This window comes from Pleurodeles waltl, chromosome 8 (assembly GCF_031143425.1).
Source record: "Pleurodeles waltl isolate 20211129_DDA chromosome 8, aPleWal1.hap1.20221129, whole genome shotgun sequence".
Taxonomy (NCBI): Eukaryota; Metazoa; Chordata; class Amphibia; order Caudata; family Salamandridae; genus Pleurodeles; species Pleurodeles waltl.
In genome coordinates this window covers 1530050281-1530073886 of record NC_090447.1, presented here as the reverse complement: position 1 = coordinate 1530073886, position 23606 = coordinate 1530050281, and the positions used below count along the sequence as shown (strand labels likewise).

General features: G+C 47.2%; 1 protein-coding gene across 1 annotated transcript in view; it reads right to left on the bottom strand.

Moving 5' to 3' along the window:
• The window catches only part of HSF2BP (heat shock transcription factor 2 binding protein), a 173486-nt gene that overhangs the window by 56855 nt on the left and 93025 nt on the right, over positions 1-23606 (bottom strand). Inside the window, exon 7 of the mRNA XM_069203238.1 lies at positions 11387-11490. Coding sequence (XP_069059339.1) covers positions 11387-11490 — 104 coding nt within the window. The remainder of the gene's footprint in view (positions 1-11386; positions 11491-23606) is intronic.

The window sequence follows — 23606 nt, the reverse complement described above, 5'->3', positions numbered from 1 at the left end:
GTCCTGGTAGTGTAAAACTCCTAAATTCGTTTTTACACTACTGTGAGGCCTGCTCCCTTCATAGGCTAACATTGGGGCTGCCCTCATACCCTGTTGAAGTGGCAGCTGCTGATCTGAAAGGAGCAGGAAGGTCATATTTAGTATGGCCAGAATGGTAATACAAAATCCTGCTGACTGGTGAAGTCGGATTTAATATTACTATTCTAGAAATGCCACTTTTAGAAAGTGAGCATTTCTTTGCACTAAAATCTTGTTGTGCCCTTCAATCCACATCTGGCTAGGTTTAGTTGACAGCTCCTTGTGCATTCACTCAGACACACCCCAAACACAGGGTACTCAGCCTCACTTGCATACATCTGCATTTTGAATGGGTCTTCCTGGGCTGGGAGGGTGGAGGGCCTGCCCTCACACAAAGGACTGCCACACCCCCTACTGGGACTCTGGCAGACAGGATTGAGCTGAAAGGGAACTTGGTGCATTTCTTAGAGACTCTTTGAAGTCACCCCCACTTCAAAGGCACAACTTAGTATAAAACAGGGCCTCTGCCCTACCTCATCAGACACTTGCTGGAGAAGAAACCTGAACCAGAAACTACATCCTGCCAAGAAGAACTGCCTGGCTGCTCAAAGGACTCACCTGTCTGCTTTCTACAAAGGACTGCTGTCTTGCTGTTGCCCTGCTGTCTTGCTGAACTCTTGTCTGGCTGTGAAAGTGCTCTCCAAGGGCTTGGATAGAGCTTGCCTCCTGTTCCTTGAAGTCTCAGGACCAAAAAGACTTCTTCCTTTCACTTGGACGCTCCGTGCGCCGAAAATTTCGACGCACAGCTTGTTTCGCGGCGAGAAAAACGCCGCACACCGACGCTGATCGACGCGACGCCCTCGGGACGATCGAGACTTCGACGCACAACCTCGCAAGGACAAAGCCGCCCGACTTTCCAGGAGAAATCGACGCGACGCCTACCGTGAGTGCGAAACTTTGACGCACGGCCTCGCAAGGACAACGCCGCCCGACTTCCAAGGAGAAATCGACGCGACGCCTGCCGTGAGACCAAACTTTCGACGCACGGCCTCGCAAGGACAACGCCGCCCGACTTCCAAGGAGAAATCGACGCGACGCCTACCGTGAGATCGAAACTTCGACGCGCAGCCCCGCAGAACGACGCGCAGCCGGAAAACAAGCAGGAGAATCCACGCACAGACCCGGGACATCTGGTAATCCCCGCGATCCACAAAAAGAGACTGTCTGCGCGCCGGAAAACGACGCCCGACTTCCCCGCGTGGAAAAGACCGACGCAAGTCTGTGTGTGCTGAGAAGAAATCGACGCACACACCCCTTTTTCCACGCATCTCTTCTCCTGTGGCCCTCTGAGGAGATTTCCCACCAGAAACCAGGTACTCTGTGCTTGAAAGACACTTTATTGCTTTTTAAAGACTTAAAGACACTTAATATCACTTTTCAGTGATATCTTTACAAATTCGTATTGCAACTTTGATCGTTTTGACCTACAATTACCCAGATAAATATTCTATATTTTTCTAAACACTGTGTGGTGTATTTTTGTGGTGTTATGCTATGGTGTTGTATGAGTTATTGCACAAATGCTTTACACATTGCCTTCTAAGTTAAGCCTGACTGCTCGTGCCAAGCTACCGGAGGGTGAGCACAGGCTGATTTTGGATTGTGTGTGACTTACCCTGACTAGAGTGAGGGTTCTTGCTTGGACAGAGGGCAACCTAACTGCCAACCAAAAACCCCATTTCTAACAGATATTGAACAGCATAGGGCTCGGCGATGATCCTTGGGCTACTCCTCAGCTGATGTCGGTGGGTTCTGATCGGTGGGGCAGGAGCCTGACTTTGTGTTCTGCTTGTCAGGAAGGAATGAATCCATTGAAGGGCCTGGTCTCGTATGCCTGCTGCGTGGAGTCTGGCGCAATAGTGTACGGTTAAGATACTGTATCAAAGGCGGCTGAGCAATTGAGTCAGATGAGGGCCACTGTCTGTTCTTGGTTGAGGAAGAAACAAATGTCATCTGTGGCTGCAAGCAGGGAGGTTTCGGTACTGTGGTTGGTTCTGAATCCTGATTAGGAGAGAGTCTACAATGTTGTTGTCCTCGATGTGTTGGTGTAGCTGCGTGTTGATTGCTTTCTCTGTGACTTTAGCTGGGAAGGGCAGCAATGAGATGTGGCGGTAGTTCTTGAGGTCGGTCGGGTCAGCTGTGGCTTTCAGTCTTCGGGGTAGGTTACTGCTTCTAGGGAGCAGTTGATGATCTTGCAGAGTTCTGGCGCGATCGCGGCACTGGCCTTGTTGAACATGTAGTGTGGGCAGGGGTCGGTCGGGTCCCCGGAGTGGATGATGCTCATGGTGGAGAGTGTGTCGTCCGTCGTGAGGGGGATCCAGGAGTGCAGGAGTCGAGGGAGTTCGGATGATTCTGGCAGGAAGGTTGTTGGTGGGTTCAAAAACTGCCGAAAATGTCCTTGATCTTTCTGTGGAAGAAGGTGGCCAATCTGTCACAGAGTTCCTGAGTTGGAGGAATGTCTGTGGTCTCAGCTTGTGCTGCTGTGTTTTTACATATCCTAGCAGTGAAATACTGCCAAATTCAGATTACACTGTTGCGAGGCCTATCTCTCTCATAGGTTAACATGGGGGCTGTCTTTAAATAACTTTTAAGTGCGATTTCCCTTTGGAAACAGATGGGGATATGGAGTTTGGGGTCTCTGAACTCACAATTTAAAAATACATCTTTTGGTAAAGGTTGGTTTTTAAAGTGTCAGTTTGAAAATGCCAATTTTAGAAAGTGGGCATTTTTTGCTTAAACCATTCAGTGACTCTGCCTGCATGTGTATTCCTTTTCAGGGTCAGACTGACAGTTGGGATGATTTTGAATCTCCACTAGACAGTGACACAAAGGGGGCTGGGGTGTAGTCTCCATATCCTGATGGGCCATCTGGGCTAGAGTGGAGGGAGGAGTGGACACTTACACATGAAAGGCCTGTGCCTGCCCTCACACAATGCAATCTCCAACCCCCTGGTGTGAGTCAGAAGCCAGGCCTGGGCAAGGCAGGATCTTTTGAACAGCAGAAACTTTGCTTTGAAGTTTGCCAACTTCAGAGGCAGAAAGGGGTATAAGTAGTGGACCAAAATCCCCAGATTTTTAGAACACTTCTGGATCAAGAGGAACCTCTGCCACGGAGAAGAGCTGAAGAGCTGGAGGAGTACTGCCCCTTTGCTGTGTGTGCTTTGCTGTGTTGGCTTGCAGCAAAGACTTCACCTACCAGCCACTGAGTTCACTTGCTGTGGACTTTAACCAAGTGCAACGACATTGGATGACATCGTACGGATGCCAATGCCTGAAACCACGATGACGACTGCAACTGAAGCCATGGTCCTCGCTGAGGTGCAGTGACACCACTGACATCGAAGGCCTAACATTGTGCAGCCGCTGACCTCCCATGATCTCGTGAGATCAGAGTGTCGTATCACTGACGTTCGTGACACCCGACTTCGCCTTGGCACTTGCAGCCCTGTGGCAAGATCACGATACTGTGACGCCCCACAGCTTCTTGACCTGCCGGACATCGCCCTTTCCAGACATGCAAGGGATCAACACCCTGCACAGACGCCCCCTCACCTTCACCACTCTGCAGCAAAGACCCAACACCTCTCACCGACGCCTCTGCTCCTCTGCTCCGCAGCATTGGAACCAACGCCGCCTCACTCCCTGACTCTGTGCACCATCTTGTTTCCTCACTTTTCACAAAGTACTGTATCTGGGGGTCCGTGTGACTCCGTGACCAGCGCCATTAGCACTGCATTGTTGGGAATGACGCCATGTTATCACTAAATTGCAGCACTTGTGCTTCTAAGCACTATTTCTGAGTTTAATCTTTGAAAATTCGTAGCTTTACTTGTGTACGTTGTATTTTTGTCATTTTGCCCTTGTTTGATTTAGATAAATATTGGTTCCCACTTTGTGTCCATGATGGTATGAGGGCAGACTAAAGATGCTTGAAGGCAGTGGCTGCTTGGGGGGGGGAGGTCAGACTGACCTGACTGCTGGTCGCCTATCCCATGTGGTCGCTGGGACCCGCGCTCGCTGGGACCCGTGCTCGATGGGACCCAGGCCTTCAGCCACGAAAAGGGTGTGAAGTCTGTTGTCCTTGGTGGCTGGGAGTGTGCAGGCGCAGCTGGAGACCCCTTTCATAGCCATGAAAAGGATAGAAGGTGGATTGACGTAGACGAGGGGCCATAGACAACCACAAGACCTGGCCATAGCTATGCTGTCCTTAAAGAGCGCGAGTGCTGAATCCACCTTGTCCCCAAATAGGTCAGAGCTGTCAAAGGGCATGGCCATGAGGGAAGCTTGAACATCCCCTGAAAAACCCTATGTTCTCAGCCAGTGTGGCGCCACAAGGCCACCGATGATGAAATCGCTCTGCCTATTGAATAGGTCATGAGAAGTCCACATCTGATGGAGAACTTGCCTGCATCTCTCATGTCGGCAACCACCTGAGAGAGCATGGCCAAGGCCTCTTCCGGGACCATAGGCAGCACTAATGCAACTGAATCCCAAAGAGTTTGGGAATAACGGCCAAATAGGCACAAGATTTTTATTTATTTTATTTATTTAGAGAGTTTTCTATAGCGCTGGCAAGTCAATGGATTTTAGCCATTCTTGCATCTGGGGGAGCTGATTAGTTTTTGATATGAGAAGTATTTCTGTCTTATCTTGGTTGAGTTTCAGGTGGTTGTGGGACAGCCAACATTGAGCTTCTTTAAGGGTGGCATTTAGTCGGTGTATGTCCTCTATAGAGGATACTTCCATGTAAAGTTGAGTGTCGTCAGCATATAGGTGGAAGGGGATGTTGGCTTGGTTGAGAATGGTGGTGAGCGGGTCCATGTAGATGTTGAAGAGTATGGGTGAGAGGACAGATCCTTGGGGAACCCCTCTGGTGATTATTGAGGTGGCCGAGGTCCTGTTATTAATTTTTACTTGTTGCGTTTGATTCTGTAGGAAGGAAGAGAACCAGCAAAGGACTGTACCTTCCATGCCAATTCTCTTTTGGAGGGAGTTCAGTAGCAGCTTGTAGTCAACAGTGTCAAAGGCCGCCGTTAGGTCTAGGAGAATCAGCAGGCAGCACTGGTCAGAGTCAAGGGAGTTGCGAAGGTCATCTACTATGTTTAGAATAGCTGTTTCTCTGCTACAACCTTTTCTGAAACCAGATTGTAGACGGTTAAGAAGGTTGTTGTTATATATGTGTTGGATTAGTTGATAGAGAGCACATCTCTCTACAGTTTTGGCAAGGAAGGGTAGGTTGGAGACTGGTCTGTAGTTGTTAAGGTGGTTCGGGTCTGCTCCTGGCTGCTTTGGCATAGGTGTGATTTGACCCAGCTTGAGGCAGTCAGGAATCACACCGGTTTGCAGGGAGCTGTTGATGATCTTGGTCCAGACGGGTTGAGGGACTGGTTGAGTTCTTTTGCCAGGGAGGATGGGAGGGGGTATTCCAGGTAAAAGGATGCTTTGGAGGTGGACAGTAGTTTGGAAATATACGTCGCCAGGAGTGGGTGGAAGGTATCCCACCTTTTGGAGTTGTCTTTTGATTGTGGGTAGGATGATGATCCTCAATTCTTATTGGCAGGTTAGGAGCAGGGGAGTTAAAGGGGAGTAAGCAGTGATTATTGTTGTCTTTGCTAGGCGATATAATCTCTGTGGTTGGTAGAGTATCTGATTCTAGGGAAAGCTCAATCTTGGTGATTTTTTCATTGAAAAAGGGAGCGAAATTATCACAGCGGTCTTTGGTTGTTGGTGGAAGGTTTTGGGGGGGGTTTGGTAGATTGTTGTTTGATGATGTTGAAAAGCTTGCGATGTCCTCCAACCGCAGTGCCAGGCTGGTGGAAGAAAACATTCTCTTACCAAAGGTGTCCACAGCCTCTTGGATTCCCTATCCAGTGGAGTGGTAGGGAACGCACTAAGATGAATGCAGAATGAGGAGGCTTGGCCCACCAAGCTCTCCAGCGTGGGGTGCTGGATAAGCAAACTGGGAACCCCAGAAGTGGGCGATGGCAGCAGGCAATTGTCCTATTCACAGGAGCCCCTATGAAGGGCTTGGACCAAGCCCAAAGTAGGACGCCCATAAGGGCTTCATTAAATGGAAGTAAAGGTTCTGAGGGGTTAAACTCCAAGCTGAAACACCTCCGTCAAAGCATTTGTTTTCACTGCCACTGACGGCAAACCAGGCCAGTGTCCGGTGAGGAGTCTGACCTCTTGACCTCTCCCAGTTCCTCATACCAGCTGCCCTCTTCAACTGTTTCTTCTCTATAAGGGTCCATAATATCTCCCTCTCCAGGCCCGTCCATTAAATAAGGCACTTGCTCATCTCCAGGGAGGATGTCCTCAGTCAGCGCCAGAAGCGGCATCGGACGAAACCCATCTGGTTCCATATCAGAGTTGTGTATGACAATGGGGATGGCCCTGCCTAAGGACGTCGGTGAAACCGGGGGCGTCAGCACTTGAGCTGGCACAGAGGAAGGTCTCGGTCTCAGTCTCACCGACGGCTTCACTCTAGATCCACTGAGGAATTCTAAGAGCCTGAGTTCCTGACTGGTGCCGAGGGCAAACCTGCCAGCGTGGTTCCAGTAGGGGCCCCTCCTGCGCCTGTGGGGCCAAAAGGAGTTCCAGATGGGTGGGCTGCCCAAAAATGAGGCGCATGGCGTCATAAACCTCCTTTAACTGGGCAGAGGTGGCTCCGGGAAAATCAAGGAAGTGCAGAACAACCTCAAGCTCAGACCCCGCCGACTCGTGGGGCCTGGCCTGCCGATACTCCCTTGCCACGTCAAATAACTTCGACGGGTGCAGGGAAGTCGAAGAATGCTTGGATTTTTTTTACTTGCCTTTCTTAAAAGCTTTGTGGCTAACCATACTATTCACATTAGTTTGGGCCCTTACTCACCTGATATGAAAATATTGGCATTGAGAGCGCTCAGGGTTTGGAATTGCCATCGTTGCTATTCAACCTGTATATACTTCTGCTGGCACATTAGATATCATTGTTTGGTCTTAGTGTTCTGATATATATATGATACCCAGATCATATTCGGGGTTAATGCAGATCCTTGCACAAGAGCAGAAAATGTGTGTGGTTGTCTGACAACTGTGCCGCAATAGATGGCACAATCATTAGAAATTAATTAGGGGAAACACGGAAATACTGTCTTCAATTCGCCCAACACTGGTGTGGGATCATGTTCTAGACTGGATCACTGGGCCAAAAACCTAGTCGTGTTCGATGTGATAAAAATGTGGGTGTTAAGTGTAACTTGGTCCTTTCAATGGAGGATGAAATTAACCCAGTGGTGAAGATTTGGCTTTACCTTCTGAGGGTCCTAGAGCGCATCACCAGTATGTTTACACATCAATCCTTATGAGCGTTTTCTTCTCAGCTAGACTAGACAATTGTACATGTACCTTGATATCCCAGACAAATCTATAAGCAAGCTTCAGCTGGTGCAGAATGGAGCAATCAGTCTGATCTCTGATATAAAGAAATGCAAGTCTCTATTACCTATCCAGTCAAATCTGCATTGGCCCTCTATGAACCAAGGAGTAAACACAGTTCGCAAATCTAAGCATGATCCATATCCAAATCCTCTGTCCAAAAGACCTTCTTTCTACAAGGCAATCCCAGCTCGAGAACAGAGGGATCCTCCCTCCTCAGAGTACCGACGCTCTTCTTCTGCTGCAGCAGCCAGACTGTGGAATAATATGCAGCTAAAATTGCAACAAGAATCCTCTTTGCTGAATTTTAGACAACTGCTGAACACCTGACCTTTACATAGTTCCTAGCTCTTTACCTCTCACTTTGACATTTGCAGACCTGCCTGACACACATTCATGCTACATTAACACATGGATACCATCGGGTGATAGTTTTAGCGCTTGACAATTAGTAATCCCTCTCTCATATCCCTCCAGGGGTGAGCAGGGGCAGGAAGCTGGGGCTCTCACTGATGTACTTCAGGCCTTTCCTTAACAACTTTCTCATTTAGACGATGATTCTTATGGCATGCCGTTTGCTCTTTGTTTTCAATCATTCTCCCACGTTGTCCGTCATTCTTTAACTAGGAGGGTACTCGTATTTTGGTTTTAGGCTTAGCTCGCTACCTTGTTTTGGTCCTTGTGTCCCGCTCTCCAGTGGACCCGGGCTGCGAGTGCCGTGTTACCGAGTAACTCCCCTGACTGCCTTACCCTGCCGTGAGGCATCCCAAGGTAAGTAGCCTTGCCACCCCGCGGCGCTGGGTGTGGCCTTTGTAGTTCTTTTATCCTTTCTTTCCGCCACGCCGCCCTTTGCTGGAACTGAGGCAGCCTTCAGTGCACATACATGTTCATTTTGCAGCAGCAGTTCAAGTAACTTATCCTGGAGCAAGACGGATGAATGGCCTTGTTGTACATGGTTTCGGTATCACCAGTGTCTAGCTCACTATCTGGAGCAGCCAATCTCATCTTCTTGCAAAGGGGTGGAAAAGATGAGTGGTAGGCCCAGCCCTGGGATCAATGGCAGACAGAGAAGTATCTGGAGCAGCTGAAGTGCTGGAGCTGTGGCTGCTGACCATGGATGGGATGGGCTGATACTGCTTCCAGCTGTGAAGAGACTGGTACTGACTAGAGATTCAGAGGGTCCAAACCACACATCTAGGGCCGCACATCATGTCCACAGTTTGGCCCTCCAAGCAGCCAAGAAAAAGTCTGAAAACAGGAGAGAAGACGGCATGGTTGATAAACGCTGGTAATTCAGTAGGATCTTGACCTGTAGCTTATTCTTACATTATGGATGGTAATCCAGGCTTTCTTCCAGCCTAAGAGATGGTCTTCTGTACCAAACAAAATTATATAAGGCACATTAGTATTGAAGGGGTGCTGGAGGCCTTCTGTGCCACGATGTGGGGAGTCGGCCCGAGGCACTGGCTTCAACCACCTGGATGTGATGAATTAAGGCAGGTGGAGGGTCACAAACTCCCAAGTCCAAGAATGTGGGTTAAAGACCAGGACTGCTATGGGTGGCGAGCTGAAGAGGCAGACTAGTAAAATGTCGAACTTTTTACCCAATGCCTCGAACACCCACAGGAGAATTATGGCATGGTGAAGTGGACCTTCAGGATAACACCTTCCACTGCGGCTCGTTCACCACTGCACTGTTGGGAGTCCTCTGCCCCTTTTGAGACAAGGGGCCAGATGTAGGTAGCGTTTTGCATGGCGCAAACTGCGAAAATCGCAGTTTGCGCCATGCAAAATGCGCATCGCCATGCTCATTCCCGACTCGCAAAATGGGAATGCGACTCGCAAATAGGAAGAGGTGTCCCCTTCCTGTTTGCGACTCGCACCAAGATGCTAAATTGCTTTGTGGCCGCGAACGCAGTCGCAAACCAATTCGTAGTTACCACCAGTGTCACACTGGTGGTAACCCATTCGTAAAAGGGAAGGGGTCCCCATGGGACCCCTTCCCCTTTGTGAATGTTGCCATAAATGTTTTTTGAGAGCCCTACTCTGAAAAAACGAAACCAAATGGTTTCATTATTTTTTTGTATTGCAACCCATTTTCCTTTAAGGAAAACAGGCTGCAATACAAAGAAAAAACTGCTTTATTTAAAAAGCAGTCACAGACATGGAGGTCTGCTGTCTCCAGCAGGCCACCATCCCTGTGAGTGCAGGGAATTTCAATGGGGTCACAAAATGCGACCCACCTCATTAATATTTATGAGGTGGGTCTTTGCGACCCCATTGCGATTCGCAGATGGTGTCTGAGACACCGTTCTGCATCCGATTTTGCGATTCGGAAATTGCGAGTCGCACCAACTCACAATTTCCAAATCGCAAATGCAGAAATTGCTACATCTGGCCCAAGGTCCGGTCATTCATTGCAGCTTTGGATCTGAACCCGCACTTGGGTGAGCGTCCTTCTTTCTTTCGGCATGTGACTTAGATGAGGTAGAGGAAGGCTAAATGGTTCTGAAACCTGAAGTTGTTTCTTTGAATCACAATATCCAAAACATACCAGAAGCTGCGCTTTGGTGCTCAAAGTGTGTCATGCGGCATCAGAAATGAAAGTAAACAACAATCTGAAAATTCATAGGAGAACCACCCAACTAAGAGCACCCACTTGAGCCCAGCTGAGGACAAGTGACTGGTGGATATCCTCACAAGCCACCCTTGCACTACTCAAACAGAGTAGCAAAGAGAACACTGAAAAGTTGCAATCTGCACTTTCCATACGCAGGCTGCAGTACCTTCAGCCGCTACTAGAGGTCTCTGTAAGCAATAAGTCTTATCCGCTCAAACGTCCGAAACAGAGTGAAATCTTACAAAGGAAAACACACTCCACTGGATATTTAACATGAATCTAAATATCAATGCAATGGCAGTACTGTATCAAGAAGGAACCACAAATACTGATGGTATGAAATTTAAGAACATAAATAGAGATTGGAGGAACATTCCCAAAAAGGGCAAACCACTGGCAATGGCTTGGGGTACCATAGCATTCCTTCCCATCGTTTTTCATCCACTCTGCCACTCTACACAGAGGCCCATCTTATGCAAATCAGTACTGACCCTGCTCCTTGTGGGAACAGACCGCCCTGAACTGCCAGGTTTCGGCCTTGTTAGACCTTGTGAGTGAGGTATAACTTGGATCCTGTGACACAGAGAGCGAGGGATCCATGTCTGGGCATTCTCTTGGGTACCTGGGGCTTTAGATCAAACACAGAAAAGGTGACAGGAAGCATGTTTATAAATAGTCCAAACTACTGGCAATCGCTCAGGGTAGCTCCCAAGCCACAGCGTGACTCTAGAGAGAGGCACGCTTCATGCACCGCTCAGAGTTACTGCGCATGGATAGTGCTGGAGATGCTTATTCCCTGCTGATGCTGTAGAGGTAGGTATGGGTAGGCCTTGTTTACAACAGGATAGTTGGCGCATGTGCACACTTTTCCTACTTCTTTCCAGAGTTCTTGAGTAAGATTTAGCTTGCTTTACGCAAGCCTCTGCTTCAGAACAAGAGACAGGGCTTGGGAAGTTGGAGGAGTGAAAGCGGGGAGAGGGAAACAATGATGGGGTGACAGGGACAGACAGGGGTAAGAAGCGAGATTGAAGAGCATCAGGAGAGGCCGCAGATGGTAAAAGAGAAGGAAGGGAGGAAGGGCAGCAGATGAGAGAGTGAGTGTGCTAGAGTTTTTGGCTGTTGACCGGCACCGCCACCTTCCAGGGGCTCAAAGTCTCCACCAAGGACCACAAACACTGCCTCCAAACTAAGGGCAGCAAGGCCCAGGTAGCAGCATCTGAAGCCCTAGGTGAGGTCATATCTAACAAGCATGCAGGACTACAGACAACCTACCATGCAGAAGCAGGGTGAGCAGGGGCAGGAAGCTGGAGCTCTCACTGATGTACTTCAGGCCTTTCAGGTTGATACTGACATTATACAGCGACATCAACATTAATCTGCATGAGACAAACAGAGACAACGAGAGAGAAAGTGAGTCTTGCCTTATCCTTGCAATGAGCTACCTTGAAGGTAAACACTGGAACCCATGGCCCCAGGACCATACTCGCTTCAGTACTGCAGCCCCTAAAAGCAGTGGTTAATGGGCAGTATAATGGTGGGTGCTGCTGTGAACCACTGATAGTCTTCAAAACCCAACCCTAAAACAATCTAACATTTAATACTAAAACTTAATTAAAAATCGAATTTATGAAGACCAATGAGTGAATTTACATAGAATACCCCTTGCAAAAGTTTAATATTAGCTGTAATCCATCAGCCAGGTTCACAAGCAGCACAGAGTCATACAGATACATCGACATGCTGTTCAGGCGTGAGCTCTCTACATGCAGAACCCAAAGACACAGTGCATGGACATAACCACGTTTCAGACCCTTGTTCAATGGGATCATTCTGTACATTCACAGTCCACTCCCAGCCGCGCTTGAACCCAGTTTCAACTGTAGAAAAGGTGAATATTGTCAGAGGTTCTGGAGAGGTGACCGCCATTTCTAATCCCCTCCAGACCGAAGCACAGATAACCTGTTGAGTGCCGCACTGAAGTCAACAGAAGCGCCTACCTGTTGCATGTATTGTTTTCCTGCCCAGTTTCCACGGTGCAAACCAGTGGTGCAAGGTGCCTACTACTGGAGTAAACATTTCTTGATCCATTAATTGTACAAGTCTGGGGAACACCCAGAAGTAGCATTAAGTAAATAGATAATTGTGTTCTCTTTTTAGCTTATCTAGTGCCCTCCTCTGAGTACTTGCAACTCTCTTATTGTCTGCAATACATAAAACAGGATTGTTCACATTTACTGCCAGGAGTCCAGCGAGGCTGGTGGCTCTGCTTGTTTGTAATAATCGCTATGGAGATCCTTCTGGGCAGCATCTTTTGAAGCAGATAATTCCTCAGGAATTGCAGTTGGAGCTGAGAGTAGCTCCTCCAAAATTACCCTCAAACTACATTTCAGTAAAGCTAAATGAGGGAACCTGGAGCCCCCGATTCCAAAAAACACAGTTTGACAGCATATAATAGAGAGACAAGTCCAAACTGTTTGTTGCAACATCTTCCTACTTTTTGTGATCCCCTAAATTAAATTCCTATAGATATTGTAAAGTACTTCCTGTAACTATGAATTCTTTGTTAGTTTTTGAATAGGCTCTTCACTGCTCCTTTAGTGAAGTTGTGGTGGCTTCGTATTGGTGATCAAATCAACAGTTGGGGCAAGTAGTGGACCTTTGCTCAGGGTGGCTGGTGTTAAAACCCTAGCAATTACTGCAAACAACTGGCTTCTAAGCAGTGAGCATGTCCAGGTGTGGTCCAAAGTAGCATCTGACATAAATACCATGTCCTAAACATCATTTACAAAACTATTGCCCCACTGGAATTAATAATAGAAAATCTGCACCTAATGACGTGATGATATTTTTGTAAAGAATACTTAGGACATGATATTTACGTCAGGCGATATTTCTGACGTGCAATAACTGCCGTGTGGTATGAGACGTTTGTGCCACAATCTTAGTGCCAGCAGACATGGCACTGCATAATTAAACAACGTGGCAAGTGCCGGTGGCGAAGTGCCACTGCTGGGGGCAGAAGGGTAAGGAGGGGCAACACCCGTAAAGACAAAAGAAGCGGGGGCACATGGACGCACTACCCTTTAAATAAAAAATAACTGGGGCAAGAAGGGGGGCAGCAACATCACCGTGGGGCAAACACCAGCACTTAGAGTGCATCGGTTTTTGTCCCATGGTGAAATGTCTGCACATCTTCCCGTACGTATGCATGCAAGTTTCACATTTTAACTTCACCACTGCCCGTAAAGAAACTCTTTGGCCATCAATGTTGATGCATCTCAATAGTGGGTCTCTCCCGTCCTTGACACCACTGCTCTATGCAAGAACTATCCCTCAAACCACAAACCCCCTTCTGCCCCCAAGGTCCTCAGACGAGTTATGAGCTGCCAAAGCATCTCTGTGATGCATAAGGAAGCAAATGGAGGGGAGTGTACACCCTTGAAGATAAAAGAAGCTGCGGATCGGCCATTCTAAACCATTAGCATCGTATATGCTCAACTCGTCAATGTTACTTTACTAATAAAAGCGACTGCTCCCCTTGCACACTTCTCGAGGAATCTTTGCCATAGTCAAACGGTTCATGCAGCAGGGAGCCTGTAACAATGTCTCGTTTTCATAAAAAGATTAACAGAATCCAAAATGAGTTTGATACAGAACCTCCACTATCATCTTTAATGTTCTTGACTGCCTTCCCCATGGTCCCCATCCCTAGCAGCATCTGATGAACTGCCTGCAAATGACATCCTTACTATTCTCACTACTATCAAGTCTAGACCTCGCCTCAACCCTTGTCCACCTCGTCTCATCTCTCTGGCTACTAGCATCATTGGCCCAGCTCGTATGATGCTTTGCAAATGTCCTTAACACACGGCCTGGAGGGCTGGAAACATTCTCTGCTCTTACCACTTTTATAAAAGCAGACCCTAGGGATCAAGCCAATTATCGCCCAAAGCCAATACCCCCTTCACCTCTCACAGCCAGACCTCTGACCCTCTCACAGCACCGAAGCTGCTCTGCTCCCTGCCACCGACAGCCTCAGAATGACTTTGAACCAAGGTGGAATGGCCGCCCTGGTCTCACTTGACCTATCAGCGACATAAGGCACAGTGTCACACTCCACCCTCCTTCCAGCCTGTTCGGCACTGGAGTCTGTAAACTACCCTTAAATAGCTGGACTCCTTTCTTTCATCTAGGACCCAAGAGGGTCTCTCACCTCTTTTTGTTACTCTGCATTTCCCATTTCTGGCACACTTCCTCAGGGCTCCTCAAGTCCTACTTATTAATGTCTACATGTCTCCTTTAGCTAGTCTTGTTTGAATCCATGGCTTCAGGAGTGTCTCTTATGCCAACTATACTCAAATTATTGTCTCCATATCTAAGAACTTTTCCAACACTCAAGCAACGTTCTGCTCATGCATGTCGTCAGTCGCCACATGGATAGCATCAAACTTGCTTGAACCTATAAAGGTATGAATCTGATGTTCTTATGTTTGGGTGCTACACCTCCCCTTCACCCCCAAGCCGGTGGCTGGCAGAGCTAGGCCTTACATGAACTCCAGTGGACTCCACCAGGACCCTGGGTGTCCTTATAGATTGTGCCTTATCCATGGCATGACAAGCCAACCAAGACACCAACATCTGCTTCCCTATCCTCAAAATGCTAAGACAAATCTTTTTCTTTCTTCCACTCATCTCAAATATGAATGACCTCTCGCCTTAATTATGAGAAAATTACTTATCTACACTTAAGAACGCGTCAACCTACTTTATCGGTTACAAGTGGTAACCGCAGTCCATTCAATACTTATTCTTCCTCCCAACGCTCATGTATTGTCACGTCTCTAGGATTTGAATTAGGCCACAGTTCATAAAAGGGCAGTTTTTGAAACCTTATGCTTTGCTCATAAAGTTTTTAATGATTAAAGCCTTGACATGCATGAAAAGGAAACTAACCAGTTATCACCTCACCAGCGCTTTAAATTCCTTATGCTCCTATATACTGTAAATACCATGCCAAAATACCGTACAACAATTGGTGTCGCAGTGTGGACATTCTTTCGTGTACTTAGTAGCCAAAAACTAGATGCTCTGCCTCTCTGCAAGCCAGCTGTCCATGTATAATCATTCCAAAACACATCTATTTTAGTAGATCTGAGCTTCTTCCGGGCTGTCTGTAACGTTGATGCCAAGCTGGCCTTTTGTTTGTAACAGCCATGCTCTACAAAACGTAGAACAATAACATAAGCTGTATTTGTACAGCATGAGCCTAGTTGGCCGAAGGCAACAAAGTAATGTAAGGGTCAAAGGCCAGGATAAAGGCAAGGATACAGACATTTATTCGGAATTAAGAGACTCTGCCTCTGGTACGCTGCCATTTTGTCTGGATAGCCACATAATATTGAAATTTACATTTAGGATAGATGTGTCCATCTTGACTAATTCTCTCCTGTGATTTCTGCACTATTTAGGGGGAAAGTAATGCTATGAAAGTTGTCACTCCAGTCCATTTAGAACTTCAAACTGGATTTAGTACGTAAGGCAAGAACCCGGAAGAACTATGAGAACACTCGGTCTCGCATCCGGTCTTACTGGAAGTGAATGACCTTTTGCAGGTCTATCACTATAAAACCCCTCACTCAGTTCCACAAGCAGCATTGGAACACGTCTGCCTTGGAATCTTTGTGGTGTTTCTGTTATAAGAAATCACTGTTGTGGGTATTTTGACTAGTCCATTATCTTCCACTCACTTTCATCATCATCACATTTATATCTCGGGGATGCCTCCAGGCCAGTTATTTGCCACAGCAACTCCTTATCACCCCCAGGTTTCTCCTTATCACCCCCAGGTATCACCCTCAGGTTTTAGGTACGCATGAAGAGTTAGTAGATGAGCCCTGCCCTTAGCCCCTCCATGGGATTCAATGACCATCATTCCTCCATTGGTACGTCCTGAGGGCCTGCTGATCCAACACTCGAAAGCCATCAAGGTGTGCCATTTCAGAGCTAGATCACATGCAATGCAACTATCACAAATTCTCTATTTACGATCCGAGGTTGAAAGATGTTAATAATGCAAATGATATAACATAGAGGGGAAAAGTACTTATATTGCACCCACAAATGATAACAGTCTACACCTTGCTAAAGAGGCGTATTGGAAGTCACTGAAGTTGTGTGATTTGTGTTACACTACAAGCATCTTCAGGGTAATCCCCTAACACCCTTTTCCATTTCTTCTGCTATATTCCTAAACCAGTGTTACTGTTTTCAGCTATTCAGCAGCCCAAGAGCCAAACGAGGCCAGCATGATGTCTTGAGGATGGGCGGAACAAACACACAAACACGCCTGGGATATGTATCTTGTCTTGAAAACGGATGTCTCACAAACACGTTTAAAAATAACACTTCATACATTTGCACCCAACTAGCTTGCTGACAAATCAAGTAAGTTTAATGTCAGGAGCCATCACCCTTGTTAAGCTTAGCACTCACTAACAGCTGTTGAACAGTACACCCTGCTGTTGGACCTGGCCCCTTTCGCAGGGTCACCCCAAACTTTTTGCCTTACTCCTCCTGTTTTTATGACCTGTTTTTGTTGGCTCTAGGACTCTAGGCACTTTATCACTGCTAACCAGTGCTAAAGTGCATGTGCTCTCCCTTCGAAACTTCGTATGATTGGCTCACACCTGATTTGCACATTTAATTTACTTGTAAGTCCCTTGTACAGTGGTATCTCTTATATGCATGGCAGGTTAATTAAATGCTACTAGTGGGCTTGCAGCGCAGTTTGCGCCACCCACAGAAGTAGCCTTTCAAACCTGTCTCGGGCCTGCCACTGCAGGGCCTGCATGCACAGTTTACTGCCACAGTGGCTTGGCATGTAAATTTACTTGTCAGGCCAGGAACACCCCTTTTACTACATATAGGTCACCCCTAAGGTAGGCCCTAGGTAGCCCTATGGGCAGGGTGCTGTGTAGGTAAGAGGTAGGACATGTGCCTTATTGTGTGGCCTGTCCTAGTAGTGACAAACAGCCTATTTGGTTTCTCACTGCTGTGCACGCTGCCTCTCTCATAGGTGGTTATTAGGAATGTCCTTGCATATGTCTGAGTGTAAAGTTTGAGCTATGAGGAGTAGTGTGGCCATGTTTGGAATGGTAGTGAGAAATCCTGCTTATTGGTGTAGGTGGATTTTGTATTACTATTGTGAAAACGCCACTTTTAGAAAGTGGGCATTTCACTACGCTTATGACTCTTGTGCTTTGCAGCCTGACTCCAAACCACGTCTGGGGTAGAGTGACAGCTGGGCTTTGTGCTTACTTTCCACACAGCCATTACACAGGGAGCGGGGAGGTGTAACAGGAATACATCTGCATCTTCCTGGGCTGGGGAGGGACAGGCCAGGCAAACTTACATTTCTATAGGCTGTGTCCTGCCCTCACACAAAGGGGTTGTTTACTCCCTACTGATGTCTGGAGCCAGGGCTGAGTTGAAAGGAGGTGTTGTGCACTTCTGAAGTTCCTTTGAAGCGCCCCCTGAGATCAAAGAGAAAATGAGTATGAGTACAGGGGTTGCTCCCCATGTTTTTAGACACTGTGTGGATTTGGAACCAGACGGTGGCTGGTTCTGCACTTTGACAGAAGGAACTGTTATGCTGCTGGAAGGAACCGCCATTGGATTGACCTGCTGTTGTGCTGACCTGTGGCCTGCTAGGTCATAAGAGGGGGCGGCTGCGTTGGGATTTTTTCCTACGCCGGTGACCCAGCGAGGTCCTCCCGCCGATGCTGCTGTGTGCTTTTCTGCCCCCGTTTGGCTGTTCCTGAGGGGGCTGGCACATGAACTCGAGACCCAGTTGGTGGCAGTTTGGAGCAGATCTTTTCACTGAGGTCCCAACGATGAGGGTCTTTCTTTGGACCATGAAGACTACAGTATTAACCCCAGTAGGTGCACAGTTGTGTTTGCGCCCTACGTCGTGGTCAGATCACAGTGTAACATATAAAAGGTGCGTAGGAGCGCTTTGTCTCAGGGTGAGAGGGTTGATGTACACCTGTATACATGGTGAATTCCTTAGGTCCAGCATCCCCCTGTGGTGATTTATGCCTTCATTACTTGTCATGTATGTTATGCCCTGATGGAGTACATCGTTTTTTCCTTGCTAAGAAAACACACATAAGATAACGCACATATTTTCAGAGTTTGCATTGCATGAATAGGGAAGGTATTTTTTATTTTTTTTATGAAGGAGATGTTTCTTTTTCATGGCACTATGATGGTCTGTGCCTGTTGGGTACAGTAATACTGATTTATGTAGTTTTTGGTCTAATGTTTTATGCAATACAGTTTATTTTTATATAACTTGTTGTGGAGTTTTCTTTTTGTTGTATTTATTGTGTCATTGGGCTGTGTGTGTTGTGCAAACGCTTTACACATTGCCTCTGGGTTAAGCCTGATTGCTTGTACCAAGCTACCAAGGGGGTGAGCAGGGGTTTTCTTAGGTGTGTAGCTCCCCTTGCCCTGACTAGAGTGCAAGTATCATTGCCTCTGAGCTCTGGCTGAGTGGTTTTGCGACTAGGTGAGGGTAGACGTAAGGAGAGAGCATCTGAAAGTGTTCTCTTCCAGACACCCAATCATCTTTCATTCGTTTATCCTCTCTAGTACCCGCTTCTGTTTACCTTCTACAAGGCTGTTTAAAAGAAACATCTAGAAAGTGCTATTCTTATAACTGTAGATGGGCAGTGAGGCATAAATGTTAAATTTTAGAATCTACACTCTCAAATGAACTATTAAGGTACTATACTGGTATTACAGGTCCTATTCTTCAAAAACTGAACTCTTACAGTCTTTGTCTCAAGAGTTTCTAAATTATAAATAAGCCCACATTTATAACTGATTTAAATAGGGCACCCTGCAAGCTTTGTTTTTTTTTGGTTTTACAGATCAGGCATGTCGAAGGGAAACTTAGGTGGTCATTATGAACATGGCGGTGTGGCACGCCATTCTGGCGGTGGCGGGTAAGACCGCTAGCCGGCATGGCGGGCCACACCGCCACATAATGTACCCCATGGGGGCCGCCATTGGCAGCCCTCACTCACCGCTAGGCTGTCTCCGTCAGGAAGCCTGGCGGCAGTCAGAAACATTATCCGACAGGGCAGCGCTGCTGCCCCTCAGATAATGTTTCCTCAGCCTTTCCCTGGTGGGTTTCCCCGCCAGGGAAAGGCTGGCAGAAGGGGTGCACCGGGGCACCCCTGGGGGCCCCTGCACTGCCCATGGACTTAGCATGGGCAGTGCAGGGGCCCCGGTGCAGTGCCCCATCGCGCAGGTCACTGCCCGATTTTCAGACAGTGATCTGCGCGACGGGTGCAGCTGCACCAGCCGCACAGAGGCATTGGCGGAGGCTCCATGTGGAGCCGCCGTCAATGTCCCGGCCAGGCCTTCCTGTGGGCCGGCGGGCGGAAACAATTCGGGGGGGATCCGGGGACGCTGGCGGTCAGTGTTTTGACCGCCAGCATGAACACGGCGGTTTTTACTGCCGTGTTCATGAGGGCCTTAGTGTCAAAATCATGGTCTCAATAAAACATGGTGTGCACAGGGGCGAAAATGGCAGATGCGCCTCCTTAAATCTGGGGGGTCACTCAAGCATCCTGCAGAGTCCTGTTATTCACTGACAATTAGGAGCTCTAGATCCATGAGCCAAATAACAAAAGGAACATCCCTGTGAACAGAGGCCATTTGTAGGACCCGGATCGCCTTCTCGTACTCTGTGTGAAGCCAGGTGACGGTACTGAAAATGGTGAGGGGAGTCGGCCACCCCGAAGTACAGGCACGCGGAGGCCGGGGAGTGGGATGCAGCGAGGTTGCGGTGCCTTAAGGAAGAGGCAAAAACAACATCATGAGAGTGGGTAAGACAGGCACCGACTGAGACAGGCGAAGATGCAGAGCAGAGCGCACCCATGAATGAAGCCAGCAGCAGAGCACCGGTCCAGGTGTGAGGAGCCAGGAGTAGACGGGCTGGAGGAGCCGGATCAGACAGCGGGGGCCAGGACCCTTACTGATCTGAAAGTAATCCTGGGAAGAGGGCAAGACTGAGGATACTCTGACTGTGCACCTTTATCTCTCCCCCACTCACCATCAGCGTCTGTGGGCAGATGGATGGAGAGCATGAGGCTTAAAGCGGCCATGTTGATCCCAAGCATTACATGTGCGTGTCAGGAGGGTGCGGGGGCATTCTGCCCCCTCCTGCCTGCCTCCCTTTTTTGTGTAAACAGAAACTTCACATTCAGCAAGGGAGTGGTATTTACCCGGTGGTGTTTTCTTAGAGCACACGGTTGCAAATATACTGCTAAAGCATGATGTGAGAGGACACTGTCTTTTAACAACAGCACATGTTCGACTGAATTGACCATAAAATTCGCACTATGAAGTGCACATAAAATGATGTGCACAAAGCGATTTTCAGCAGATGTTTACCATTTGAACATCATCAGGTAAAGTATCTTGATTGTTTTTTGATGCTAGTAAAATCTTTGTTTTCATCACACTTTAGGCTTACAAAAAATGTGCTTTGTTTGTGCTTCCCCAACTGCTCATATATTTTAAAGTTCATTTATAGGTATTTGAATGTTTCTGTTTCTTTGGAAAAAAACTGTCATCCTACAGCCTTTCTTTTAAACTTCCTAGAACCATATATCCACATTTCGGATCTAGAGCACTCTGTCAAAATCCTACAAGAAAAGGTAGCCAAACTGACAGCCACAGCAAAAGGTATGGCAGAACGGGCAGAGGACACAGAAGGCCATGCCTGCTGTAGTAATCTTGAATTGCAGGATTCCCAGAGGGAACTGAAGGCACACACCCACAACTTTCCTCGAAGACTAGCTCTGCAACCTTGTCCAGAAAGAAACATAACCCTCCTGCTTCACAGTGGATACGGACTAATGTGTACTGGTACAAACACCTCCACTAGTGGAAGCCTAGGTGCGCCACCCAGGCCACTGATCAAGATCCTGAACTACAGAGATAGGGTTGTTGTCCTTGGAATGTTTTGTACTTTGGTACCAGTCATGTTTGCTGGCATGGGACTGGGTAGAAGAAATGTGGACCCAAGTACCCTGCCCAGACTCACGACAAGACAAAGGGCAGAACATGCCATTAGTAGCAAGAAACCAAGGGAGGAACAGTACAAATACCAGAAAGAGACAATCCCTTAACCCAGGATCCAGAATATCCTTGAAAGAGTGCAGTGGTAGTGCTCCTGCAACTGTTGCAAATCACACCAGAGACAATGCTGAGCAGCGCATTTGCATTACTGCAAGATGCTTCTTATGATGGATCAATTACACCACTATTGCTCTTTCACCAGCTTCCTGAAGATTGGCTCGCATAACTGCTGTCATCTGAGACTCACAATGAGGAACTTTAATCATGGAGTGCTTTAGAGCTAGAACCACTTCCTGGTCCATCCACTTCATGAACCAACAACAACATGCATTCCATCTTTCTCCATGATCACACAAATTTTGCTGCGTGTGAACCCGATGTCATAGAAATATCCTCAGATGATAACTAAGAGCAACCTATGATTCGACAAGAACATGCACAGGATATTGTATCTACTACAAAGACTATTTCATGAAGAAGAAAAATTTAACCAAATTATTTTTCTCATTTTATTCTGTATTATTTTTTTTTTATTTGGCATATTCAGGATAATGTCTGATCACATCTCTCTTAGTTGACTTCATGAGACATTAAGCTTTTATAGTAATGTCTTCTATGGTATCCTTTATATAAATTAAAGTTTCAAACAGCTCTTCTTAATGCTTGACACATGCAAGGCTTGAGACAAAATATGCATGGGAAGCTTACTGCATTATTTTATGATATTTTAGTATATCATGACGTTTTACAGATATTCATTTCATGCTTTATATTTATGTTGAAGTTAGTGAAATTGTCTTAGATATAGAATTATATTTCTTACTGTTGTGAGAACATAGGATTTTTCAATAAAGTGAAATAAAATTCAAGAATCAGGCATTAAGTGGATTGCCAGATGGCATCTCTACTATGGCAGAAATGTTCATATTATTTTCACTGTTAGCAGCATGTGTTAGTGCTTTCATAAAATTCAGTGTGGTTATTTTACATGTGCCATGCAACAGCATGAGACTGTTCAAATAAAATACTTTTACGCAGAAAGGGTCTTTCTCTTAATGCAGTGCTTGTGTGAGATTTTATAAAGCACCAAATTGGGTGTGAATTACCTCTGCGTCCCTGAACCCCGTTAATAACATAACCCAGGAGGCACAGACACAACATCAACTATGTACTGCATGGGGTTGTGTGGTACTAAAATAACTTTTTCTCTCACATTCAGGCATTGGTGAGCTGAACTAAGTTCAAGCATCCGTGGGTGTGAATGCAAACCTTGTAGAGCTAACACAAAGTCTTAGGTTACGCAACACCTCCACTTTCCCTAACTGGTCTCCAATGAAACTCACAAGGACCCCCCTGTCCTGTGCTCCTGGGAGCCCTCTACCCTCTATCTAAGCACAGATCCATTAACTGATTTAAGGATAGGGTGTCAAGGTCTCCCATCACTAGGTTCTAATGTGTACAAGCTGAACTTATGGCGCCAATGCTGCAAGTTGGAACTGGCTTTTCGCAGGATTTCACACTGCTTGCCACCAATGGTCATACCCTCGCATACCCTGCTGGAGAGTTGTTTGTGGGGGCCTTGTGGGACAAACTAGGGCAATTGGGTCTCAACTGTGAGGTTGAAGTTGTTTGTCTCTGAAGTCTCAGGGTCAGTCCTACTATGGCTCTGCAAATTGGTCCAACTATAACCCTTTCTGCACTTGACTCTCTGTGGCAGCCTATGGCGAGCACTCACTGGCTTCTCAACAGGCATCCATATAAATGACCACCCAAGCTAGTGCCTGAATTTCAAAACAAAAAGTACTTTTAATGCACACCAGACCTTAGCACTACATATAAAGCTATGCACATGATGCAATTTATTGTCCTAGTGCCTACAGTGGGTTAGCTCCTCTTCCCAATTCTCCCTTCTGTATCTCCCATCTTGTAGTTCAGATCGGACACAGTCGCTCAGGTTACCTGTACTTCTCAGATAGGGAACAGCTACGCAGGTGACGTCAAGCTTTTTATTTGGGCACAGTGCCTCAGGCTAAGGCACAATCTTCAAGATTCCAATCTGGAATTGCACAGAAGAGTCTTGGGTCCTCTGATAGCAGGACAAACAGATCACATGCAGCAGTCCGCCATTTCTGCAGACCCACTACACTGGGGTCACGCTGCTCTCGCTCCTCCTGGGCAGTCCCTCTCTAATGCAGGGAAGGCACGTTTTGTCCCTCTCCCAGCAGGCAGGGTAGGTTTTAGGTACTTGGGGACAGGTAATCATTTCTCTCAGCATGGGGTGGACAAAGAGGCTGTCCCATCACCTCTGGGAAGCTGGCTGTCAGTCAGACACCAGCTC